Here is a 12,428-nt window from a genome sequence, read left to right as displayed (position 1 = left end):
ACCTAGTGTGTGTTTACAACAGTAGGGGGGTGTGGCTGTAGGTCTGATGTCATCGATTGTGTCTCCCCTATAAAGGGGATGACACGATCGATGCGCCGCCACAGTGAAGCACGGGGAAGCCGTGTTTACATACGGCTCTCCACGTTCTTCAGCTCCGGGGAGCGATCGCGACTATAAACGAATAGCCGCGCCGTCGTCCCGCACGCAGCGGGGGGGGGGGTCCCGATCGGACCCCGACCCGCGCAAAGGCAAGGACGTATATATACGCCCATCTGCCTGTCCGTGCCATTTTGCGGACGTAAATAGTCGTGCGGCGGGCGTTAAGTGGTTAAAGTGAAACAATATAAGTGAAATATTCCTTTAAATTTCGTACCTAGGGGGGGTGCAAAGTAAGCATGTCAAATAGCGCATGTTTCCCGCACTTAGAACTGTCTGCACAAAGTGTCATTTCTGAAGGAAAAAAAGTAATTTAAAACCGGACTCGCGGCTATAATGAATTGTCGGCTCCTGGCAATTCAGAGAGAATTCATTCATTAAAAAAAAAGCGTGGGATCCCCCCAAATTCAATTACCAGGCCCTTCAGGTCTGGTATGGATATTAAGGGGAACCCCGCCGTCAAATTAAAAAAAATGACGTGGGGGTTCCCCCCCCCGAATATCCATTCCAGACCCTTCAGGTCTGGTGTGGATTTTAAGGGGAACTCCACCCCAAATAAAAAAAAAAAAAAAGGCATGGAGTCCCCCCAAAAATCCACACCAGACCCCTTATCCGAGCATGTAACCTGGCCGGCTGCAGAACAGAGGGGGGGACAGAGAGCGGCCCCTCCTTCTCCTGTACCGTACCAGGCCACATGCCCTCAACATGGGGAGGATTGATGGGGACAAGAACCTCATCCCCACAACCCTGGCCGGTGGTTGTGGGGGTCTTCGGGCGGGGGGCTTATCAGAATCTGGAAGACCCCTTTAACAAAGGGGACCCCCAGATCCTGCCCCCCCCCATGTGAATTGGTAATGGGGTACATTCTACCCCTACCATTTCACGAAGGAAGTGTAAATAGTTGTAAACACACACACACACACACCGTGGAAAAAAGTTCTTTATTAAAAATAAAAAATATAAATAAAAAATCCAGCGGTGGTAATCCACTCGGTCCCGGCTCAAATGTTGTCGGTATCCAGCGACAGGTGATCTCCTCTCCGATCCAGCGCGCAGCATCACCGGCTGCCTGTCTCCACCGGAGACAGCCCGGCGAATGACGCTGCTGAAGCTGTGACATTTCTTATATAGGCGAGTCGGGCCACCCGTCACGTGACCCTGTCCCCCTCTGACGCACCCTCTGCTACGTCACTGGGGAAGCCCAGGCTTCCCCCTTACGTCAGAGTGGGTGGGGTCGCGTGACGGGTGGCCCCGCCTCAGCAATATAAGAAATGTCACAGCTTCAGCAGCATCATTCGCCGGGCTATCTCCGACGGTGGAGACAGGCGGCCGGTGATGCTGCGCTCTGGATTGTGCGTGTGTGTTTTTTTACAACTATTTACACTTCCTTCGTGAAATGGTAGGGGTACAATGTACCCCATTACCAATTCACATAGGGGGGGCAGGATCTGGGGGTCCCCTTTCTTAAAGGGGTCTTCCAGATTCTGATAAGCCCCCCACCCGCAGACCCCCACAACCACCGGCCAGGGTTGTGGGGATGAGGCCCTTGTCCCCATCGACATCCTCCCCATGTTGAGGGCATGTGGCCTGGTACGGTTCAGAAGAGGGGGGGCACTCTGTCCCCCCTCTTTTCTGCGGCCGGCCAGGTTACGTGCTCGGATAAGGGGTCTGATGTGGATTTTTTTTAAAATTTGGAGTGGAGTTCCCCTTAAAATATACACACCAAACCTGAAGGGTTTTTTAATTGATGGCGGGGTTCCCCTTAATATCCATACCAGACCTGAAGGGCCTGGTAATTAAATTTGGGGGGACCGCACGCTTTTTTTTTTATGAATGAATTCTCTCTGAATTGCCGGGAGCCGACAATTCATTATAGCCACAAGTCTGGTTTAAATTACTTTTTTCCCTTTCAGAAATTACGCTTTGTGCAGAGACAGTTCTAAGTATGGGAAACATGCGCTATTTCACATGCTTACTTTACACACCCCCCCCCCCCTAGGTACGAGATTTTAAAGGAATATTTCACTTTTTTTCCTTTCACTTTAAGCATTATTAAATTCACTGCTCCCGAAAAAAACGTCCGTTTTTAAAACTTTTTTTTGCATTGATACATGTCCCCTGGGGCAGGACCCAGGTCCCCAAATGCTTTTTAGGACAACAACTTGCATATTAGCCTTTAAAATTAGCACTTTAGATTTCAAACGTTCGAGTCCCATAGACTTTAATGGGGTTCTAAAGTTCACACGAACATTTGGTGTGTTCGCAGGTTCTGGTGCGAACCAAACAGGGGGGTGTTCGACTCATCCCTAGTCTTGATACCCATATATTTGGGCAGATACTGGACTATGGTATCTAGGTATGACGCTAACTAACTCTTATAAAAGCACATGCTTGTATAAAGAAAGCTATGCACCATTGTTAAACAAAGTTCAGGGAGAATTAACTTTGCTTTCTATACAAGCTATACGAGCTGTCTTGGTCAAGCAGATTTGCCGCTTTTAAAATGATAGTACTCCCATACGTATTAATATTTATTTTTTAGGACTTTGCCTATTCCTTTAATTAATTTGCATCTTCAATGGCTACAAACTCCTCTGAATTATTCCGCCTGGCAAGGGAAAAAAGCAGAAAACTCACATCATAGACCAATTAAGCATAGACTGGCTGGTGGGGCAGGCCAGGTGGATATTCTCGATTTCTCTATTGCAATGGTGTTTTCCCAAATAAAGAATGGTTTTGACAATACCCAATGTCTTTTTTGGGTGAGATAGAGAGAGGTTTAATCCTTGGACAAGACCTGTATAGTGTACATGGTTGCTTAGTTGTACAGAGCAAACTCATCTTCCTCCCCATCTCTCCTTAACCATACAAGCCTTGATGAGAGCCTAGCAGACCATGCAAATGTTATCTCCTTTAGGAGAGAGACTCCGCTTTTGATACCAGTTTCTATTTTTTTGTTATTTATACCAAACATATCATTACACCTCTGGGTTTCCAATGGCATTCCATATGTTAGTGACCTTTATGTAAATGCCAATTTCAAATCTTTACCAATCTCCAAAGGGAATATCACTTACCCAATTCAGAATACTACAGATCTATCGAGATATCACAATATATCAAAATTAACCAAAACATTGCAGCCAAAATTACATTGGTAAACATGGCAATATTACACTAATCAGCCTATTAACCTGCGAGGCATTACTTTTATAATTTGCTCCAGGATGAAGCTGCTTTGGGTAAAACATCTGCTTTTGACAAGAGGGAAAGAGATTTAGGCTATCAATACACTCAAGCAACTTATAATGCTACCACGTGTACTACTCTGTGGAAACCTTCAAAGAAAATCTAATTAAAAGGGATGTGGCCAGAAAGGGAACATATTTCACATCTTTTTTTGGTTGTGCGAAAGCCTGACTAGCTTTTGGAGAAAAATCTTTCTTTAGCGCTCAGAAGTGTTGGTATTTTCAATACCAATATCTATAGGTTTAGCAATATTGAACTTAGGCATTGATACTGTTCCTTGCCCCTTCAAAACTATTGTAACACATATCCTTCTAGCAGCGAGATGAAAATCACACTGCTGGGAATTTGACCCATCTCCTTGCCTCTCTTAAATGCTTAATATTGACCAAACACGTTGCTCTTATAAATTGATGTTAGGCTGGTCACAGATGGGTAGAATTTTGAATGAAAATTCTTGAGGGAAAAAAGATTCTAAGAAAACTTGTTTGTTTTTCTAATCATTAGGGGGTCAAAAAAACATTAATTTTCAAGAAATTTTGAAGGAGCATTTCTAACAGTGTATGTGGTTGTTGTTTGGGAAAGTCAATTCATTCCAAAAATGAAATGTTAAAAGCAAATTAAATCTTTCGAATGACAAATGCATGTTCTGAGAATTTTTGTATGACTTTTCTTAGGAATTTTGGTTTGAAATTCTACCCTACTATGGGCAGCTTTAGCTTCTAGCAAGGAGAAATATGCACACATAATAAAGAATTACGGCACCGATGGATAAGTTGCACACTACCAGTAGTATAATACCCATAATCCAGTATGGTGAACTGTAGCCCTTCTTTTGTTTGTGTTCATTGGTGTTTCTGTATTAGATGTTGTGGCATATAAAATATTAGGCTATGCATATTTGATCCTCTGGCTCCCAGTTTCTCGTTTATTGTTTATGTTCAAGTCTAGATTATCTATTTCCCTATACACGTTGTACTGAATAAGTGTGAGAATTCTATACTTGAAAATTACCTGTGACATCATACAAGATTTTCCCTTGTTCTGTTCAATGGATTTTGTAAAATGGTGAAATCTTATTTTCTTATTTTTTTAATTAAAAATACAATAAAAATGTATTGGGAAAAAAAAAAACTTACCTAGAAGAACAGTAAGTTTGGGAAGAAGTCCAGCTTGCACCATCTTATTTCTCAGGCCAGTGTCAAAGGATAGATTCAGAAGAAGTCGTAATGTTATGTTCAACAAATCTTCATGCTCACATGGCACCATTTTTGTTAGTTTTTCAATAATATCCATTTCGGCCTAAGATAAGAAAAAAGTAAAAAATGTTAACGAAAAAAAAAAACAACACACACCACTAACATATTAGACTGCCTTAACTAAAGAAAATGCCAATACACATTCAATGTACACCAACCATTAACAAGTTCATATTTGCAATTTACATATTTCGGCCTGCTAGTGCCAATTGGAAATATGTACGCCGCACAGCTCAACTTATAACACATAACTTGAGAAGGAAACCAGATAGAGCGATACTGATTTTATGTGATCAGTGGTGTAACTATAGCTACATCAGGTGCACAGTACAGCAACAAGCTTTGTCACTCTAGGACAGAAGTGTTTTACGGACAAGATCACTAGGTTGTAATGGTCGTGCATACTGGGCACACGAAAAGCTGTGTGTGTGGCAACCATTTTGGTCAGGTCTCAAGTAAGGTCTGCCATTTTGTCATAAGAGAGACATAGCTGCAATGACCTTCCCCTTCCCTGCTCCTTCAGTTAATACAATACACAAACAGTTAGCCGATGCCAGAACCTTTTTCTTTAACAAAACAAAGGTGCTTTATTGTTGAAATGTAGGAGATCTAGACAGCATGTCCATTGGTACAAAACAGTAGTAGTGCATTTACAGATCAAGAAACAGTGTGCAGCAAAACATGCAGCAGAGGTTCACAGTCATAGGAACAGAAATACACAGTAACTACAATTTAAACAGTTGCCTAGCAACATATAGCGCCTAGTATCTATGCCTAAAAATGAGCCCTCCCTAGTGCACTAGTCAGAGGTCCAGGGGGGGCCAAACTTTTTCGTATTTCCATTGACAACCCCTGTTCATATACGTGATCCTATACATGGGTATGGCAGCTATAATTGGTGCCTTCCAGGAGGAGAGAGAAGGGGGGTTGGCATAACCCATTTAAGGAGTGGGTATTTTTTTTTAAGCGTAAAAGAGAAGGTATGAAATCAGTAGCTTGGAGTGATGAGAGCGTTGTTCGTCATCATGCACCCCCAATAGGGCAAATTCAGGTAGCATTGGAAGTGACAGTTGCAATCTAGAGTTTATTTCCCCAAATACCTTCGCCCAGTAGGCCGAGATGATGGGACAGTCCCAAAACATCTGAAAAAAACATTCCTACTGGCGCTTTACATCTAGGACACACGGGGTCCCTATCCGGGAATATTCTGTGAAGTCTTTGGGGCGTATAGTATATTCTGTGCAAAAATGTTACCTGTATGAGTTTGTCTCTAGAGGAGATAACTAATTTGGGGCCATATTCCAGACAGTCCTCCTATCCCTCCCAGTCTAGTGAGAGCATGTCATCGTGCCATGATTTCCAGAGTGTCTCCAGTTTGGGGGAGTCAGTGCCCAAGAGTGCACCGTATAAAGTGGATAAGGGTTTTGTTGGATCCCCTGAGACCAGGAGTTCCTCTATAGGGTCAGCCTTGAGTATGGGCAGGCGAGGGAATTGATCCCTGGTAGCATGTTGAAGCTGAAGATATCTGAATTCTATCCAGCTAGGTAAATAAAATTTGGCCTTCAGGGCCGCAAACCATAGCAGGGTACCCTGGGGCATGATATGATCAAGTGTCGTAACGCCATATCTGGTCCACAACTGGGTATCTGGGATGGAATGGAAGTGTGGTAGGGTGGGGTTACCCCATAAGGGCTGTGCGGGGTCCCACTGATCCAGCCACTGAAAGCACCGCCGGGCAGCAGTCCACACTCGCCAGGTCGCTCTAGTTGGTCCCAGTGTGAAGTCCAGCTAGTGAACCTAAACAGTTTGCCTCCAGACAGACCGCCGTGTTAGATTTAGATCCCTGATACCACCACTGGACCGTCACCAGAACTGCCGCCTAATAGTAGACCCAGAAAACAAACATCTGCCAGATCTCTCTCCCCCCACCTATCGTTAATACCATAGCTGAAGTTTTTAACAATACATATTTCTGCCTCTTCCTCTTGGTACAATCCATAATCCCAGTGTATTTCTTAACTTCTGAAATAATCACAGTACAGCCAGAATAAGTACATATTTACCTCCCTCAATTAATTTGTAGCGTTTTGAGCCCAAACACTGCTACCCTAGGAGTAACGGGAGCAGAACTGGCCCAAATCCTCTCCTAGGCGAACTGGGCATCCGAAATCTGCCATATCTATATTCATTATATCTATATTCATTGCGAAGGTAATTCAATGCTTGACAATAATATGCCAGTTACCAAACTGTAACATGTAGGTATTCAAAGATATTAATACCTATAGAAAACTCTATCTGGGACATGGTCGTAAACACAGTGACATCCCAGCCAGCCACACCTTAAAGAAGAGGTCCCCCACCCCTGCAAAAGCTACACATACCGCAGCTGCTGACTTTTAATAGGACACTTGACCTGTCCTGGAGCCCAGCGATGTCGACACTCAGCTAATGCTTCCATCAGCGGTCGGGTGCTGCTGCCACCATTGCCAATAAGGGAACCCAGTAGTGAGGCACCGATGCACTTTTTCCACCTAAAAGTTGGGGGGAATTTCGCTTTAACCCAAATGATTGGTCAAGCTATTTCTGTCAACACACCTTTGAGGTCCATGTTTAACATCACACCAAGGAACGGCTTGCAAGTATTCTCATTTGTTCTCCCCTTTTGTCTTGCTGTTGCATTGTGGTCCCTTTGTTTCCTTTGTAATACCCTTTCCTTTAAATATTTTATTTGCACAATTTTTTTACCTTTTCATTACTAAACAATATTTTGAAAAGTGTTAAAATTGTCTCTAATGTGATAACGCAAACTTAAAGAATCTCTGTCTCTTGAAGAGCACTACTACATAGTAAATCTCTGGATATACCTATTGCCAATATTGTGAAAGTTTAAAGAGTGTCTTCCTAACTAAACCTGACAAGACAGCAGATATCTGTAGTTCTGCAAAAACCAAGAATTTAAAGTGCCTGTAAACCCCTACTGAAAACGGAAACACTACTGAAGTGACTAGTTGTTCGTGATACACAGAGATGAAACCAGTTTACCAGTTTACTCGCAGCCTTCTCTTTTCTGCAACCATCTAAAACATACAGATCAAATGCTATTTCTCAGCTCTAGAAGGCAGGGGTTGGGAATCTGACATTGCACACTGCACAGCATAGTGAGGAGCACCCAGTGTAATAGTAGACCTGAATTGAGGGAGTTGACACAAGCCCACCCCCCTCACACATGCTGACATAGGTAAACATAAACAGCTGAGGCTATCAATCATCTGCTGTGTGCTGGAGGAGAACAGAACCATCTCATGAGATTGTCTGGTGTGGACAGAACCTAATATTAGGAATGACTTATGCAGACAGCAAAGAAAAATGACACTGTGCTTTTGTTCAGTTTCAAGTTAAATTCTTTGCACTGTCTACTACCCTCTCCCTCTTCCCTGCTTACCAGAAAATAATCACAGAATGGCAACTTGTCACAGTTGACACTGCCAGGTGCCATAGTGAGGTCGCTGATGGCACTATCAAACTTTTGCTATTACAACTTTTTTACTAAAAGTAAAATGCATACATACCTGTTTGAAAATGTCTAAAATTGTGTCCAGTAGGCCATTAATGGTCTGGAATCTCTTTTTTTTTAGCTCAACAAAAATGTAACATACAAAACACCAGGTAGGTAATACTTACCAGTAGGAATAAATTCACAGTGATTCAGTCAAGGATATCAACACCATCATTCTGTTAGCATACTGTATATTCCTGAATCCCAACCATACCCCTATACAGCATTTACGCTCTTTTTCAAAACAGCAAACAAAAAACACAAAACACAAAGCCTCTCGAACAACGAACAATTCAAGCCCCAACAATGCTTTTTAGGAGCAGGTGGCACGTCCCCTCCCGCTCTTTCCAACTCAGGCGTCCCACTATTGAAACTGAGACCATGGATAGTTGAGTAGAGTGCGAGCACCCTAATCCCTCTCAATCTCCATATTTCCAGTGTAGTGCACTCATACCCTCACCCTCCAGTGTAACCTCACCAGCTGGCTCCCGCTCTTAACTTCATTTGCCGCTCTGAGCCCCATCCTGCTCCAAGGTATTCTTTGAGTATACCCACCTAAACCATACCTTCCTGAACTTCTTGGGAGCCCCCTGACCTCATACGTTATCCGATATAGAAGCACATCAGCATCCACTATCTTTACCCACATCCCTAATGCCAATTGTTCATCATAAATCTATCTCCGGGCGATACGTTTTCGCTCCAAAGTATAGAAGCCTGAGGAACAACGTAGTATGTACATTTACCTCCTCTTGGTCAAAGACACCCAGGAGGCAATGTAAGGGAGAACAAATGTTAGGAAAGGCAAAGTTATCAGAAATTAATTCAGTCACCCTGGACCACAGAGAATGTATCCTAGGGCATTCCCAGACCACCTTTGCCCCCTTACATGTGTGAGTCTCTTTTGCGCATTCGAAACAGTCTGGCCAGCGTGCAGTACTTCTGGTTGAGGTATCTAAACTGGATCATTCTATCCATGTGTTTCCAGTCGGAAAAAAGTCAGATGGAAAAAAATTCTATCAGAAATTCCGTTCATCTGTAGGGAACTCTGACAGAGAAAAAAAACACGCATGCTCAGAATCGAGTCGACGCATGTGCGTAAGCATTGAACTTAATTTTTCTCGGCTCGTCGTAGTGTTGTACATCACCGTGTTCTTGACGGTCGGAATTTGGTGTTACAGTGTGTATGCAAGACAGCGTGAACGGAATTCCGACGGAAAATCCGATCGTGTGTACAAGGCATAAAACTAGCTTTAGTAAGAGGGGGAGTCATCACAATTTTGATATGATTTTTTTTAACCACTTAAGCCCCGGACCAATATTCTGGCTAAAGACCCAAGGTGTTTTTACAGTTCGGGACTGCGTCGCTTTAACAGACAATTGCGCGGTCGTGCGACGTGGCTCCCAAACAAAATAGGCGTCCTTTTTTCCCCACAAATAGAGCTTTCTTTTGGTGGTATTTGATCACATCTGCGGTTTTTAGTTTTTGCGCTATAAACAAAAATAGAGCGACAATTTTGAAAAAAATTCAATATTTTTTACTTTTTGCTATAATAAATATCCCCCAAAAACATATATAATTTTTTTTTTTTCCTCAGTTTAGGCCGATACGTATTCTTCTACCTATTTTTCTTTAAAAAAAAAAAAAATCGCAATAATCGTTTATCGGTTGGTTTGCGCAAAATTTATAGCGTTTACAAAATAGGGGATAGCTTTATTGCATTTTTTTTTTTCCTTTAACTACTAATGGCGGCGATCATCGATTTTTTTCGTGACTGCGACATTATGGCGGACACTTCGGACAATTTTGACACATTTTTGGGACCATTCCAGGGACCGATCGCCGCACTCGAGCGGCGATCGGGTCCGCGGGACCCGCGGTCCCGGAGCTTCGGACCGGGTCGCGGGAGCGCGCCTGCGACCCACGGCTGGGTACAAGTACAGGACGTATATATACGTGCTTGTGCCCAGCCGTGCCATTCTGCCGACGTATATGTGCAGGAGGCGGTCCGGAAGTGGTTAATTGCAGGCTTTCATACATTTATCTTTAAGAGAAATCTCATGGATAATGTGTAGGTTAATTTTCTTTTTGAAATAAAGTTATATACTACATTGGGGAGGCATCAATTATTTTATGTGTACTGGAGCACTGACTTGGCTTGCTGCTCTCTCTTGGTATAATATAGCCCCGCCTCCTTTATAAACATTTAAAAAGTGTACGTTTCAGGAGAAGAAAAACATGCTTAAAAAGGGACAGTTACTAATCCATGCCAGCTAAGTTATTAATAAAAATATCCGACGTGGAAAAAATATAGTGAAAGAGGAACGTGGGGGTTCTTAGAATAACCATTTACCTTATATTTTGTTCAAAGGCAATATTTATGAAGCATGTTATGAAATCAAATCAAACCTGCTTTGCGTTATACTTACCATGTCATTTTTATTTTCCAGAAAGATGCTAAGTTTCTTCAAGAATGATACCACAAGAATTAGAAGTTCAAAATTATCTCGGTCCAGTGCCTTTACTAACATAAGAACAATATTCTTGTTTCTCATCTTCAGTTCAGTGCGAGTATCCTCAGCAAGGTTAAGTAACAAATACAGGGCAACTTAAAAAAAAAAAAAAAAAAAAATTATTTTACGCACAATGTAGTAAAGGGCAACATTAGGCAAATTTTACACATAAGTACAGTAATGTAAAAAAAACAAATAAAAAAAAAAAACATATATACTCACCTAGATGGCTGCAGCATTGATCTGATGCTATAGCTGCTCCTCACTGGCTCTACACTGAGATCGCTTATTTCTCAGGTTCGCTCTGAGCTCACCGGCTCTCTGCTCTGCCCCACCAGCGTTCACTGGAGCACTGGGCTGGGGAGAGGGAGTGCTGAAAGCCTGAGCCAGCTGCCAGTCAGGCATCCGAGTGGATCCCAACGATATTGTCAGGATCCCTGCATAGCCTGGATTGGCTCTCTGTCGGCTGAATCTGGATCACAAAAGTGCAGAACCATATGTACTGCTGTGACCCACAGTAGAAATATGGTCAAAAAAGCTTTGGCCATACTTCTCCTTTAACCACTTCAGCCCCGGAAGAATTTGCCCCCTTCCTGACCAGGTAATTTTTTGTGATACGGCACTATGTCGCTTTAACTGACAATTGCGCGGACATGCAACGTTCTACCCAAACAAAACTGACGTCTTTTTCCCCCCACAAATAGAGCTTTCTTTTGGTGGTATTTGATCACCTCTGTGTTTTTTTTTTGTGCTATAAATAAAAAAAGAGCGACAATAAAAAAACAATATTCGTTACTTTTTGCTATAATAAATATCCCCAAAAATGTTTTAAAAAAAATATCTAATTTCTTCATCAGTTTTGATCAATATATATTCTTCTACATATTTTTGGTAATGAAAATCGCAATAAGCGTATATTGATTGGTTTGCGCAAAAGTTATAGTGTCTACAATTATGGGAAATTACAAGTAATGGCGGTGATCTGCGATTTTTAATCGAAACGGCGACATTGTGGCAGACAGATCGGACACTTTTGACAAAGTTTTGGGACCATTGACACTTACACAGCGACCAGTGCTATAAAAATGCACCGATTACTGTGTAAATGTCACTGGCAGTGAAGGGGTTAACACTAGGGGGCGATCAAGGGGTTAACCGTGTTCCCTCAGTGTGTGTTCTAACTGTAGGGCGAAGGAACCGACTAGAGGAGAAGACAGATCATTGTTCCTAGCTAGTCTCTCCTCTCAGAACAGGGATTTGTGTGTTTACACACGCACGCACGCCCCTGTTCTGGCTCTCGTGCCTGTGATCGCACGTGGCCGGTGGTCATTGTGACCACTGGCCACATGCATCAGTTTCCACGCAGTGCAGTGGGCACATGCACGCCTGCTATCCCTGCTTAAAAGAAGAAGCAATAAATTACTTTCTGGGGCTTGTGTATTAAAGCGCTACCACTTAGATTCTTCCTAGCTTCTGCAAGTATTAAACTTTTTGGAAGAAAGAGGAGGGGATTGGGGGGATATTAAAGTGGAGGTTCACCCAAAAACTAAATTTTTAACATTAGATTGAGGCTCATTTTGGGAAGCAGAATCGGGTGTTTTTTTTAAAAAATCAAAGCAGTGCTTACTGATTTAGAGATAGATCTTCTCTGCCGCTTCCGGGTATGGGCTGCGGGACTGGGTGTTCCTATTTGA

General features: G+C 42.7%; 1 protein-coding gene across 2 annotated transcripts in view; it reads right to left on the bottom strand.

The window, feature by feature from the left end:
* Positions 1-12,428, bottom strand: part of KIFAP3 (kinesin associated protein 3) — a 105,074-nt gene that overhangs the window by 57,655 nt on the left and 34,991 nt on the right. For both annotated transcript variants that reach the window (XM_040359704.1, XM_040359703.1), the window contains exons 9-10: positions 10,651-10,829; positions 4,542-4,704 (exon numbers count right to left, since the gene is read on the bottom strand). In XM_040359704.1, the coding sequence (XP_040215638.1) occupies positions 4,542-4,704; positions 10,651-10,829 (342 nt within the window). The remainder of the gene's footprint in view (positions 1-4,541; positions 4,705-10,650; positions 10,830-12,428) is intronic.

This window comes from Rana temporaria, chromosome 7, assembly GCF_905171775.1.
Source record: "Rana temporaria chromosome 7, aRanTem1.1, whole genome shotgun sequence".
NCBI lineage: Eukaryota > Metazoa > Chordata > Amphibia > Anura > Ranidae > Rana > Rana temporaria.
This window is presented reverse-complemented; position numbering and strand designations above follow the sequence as displayed.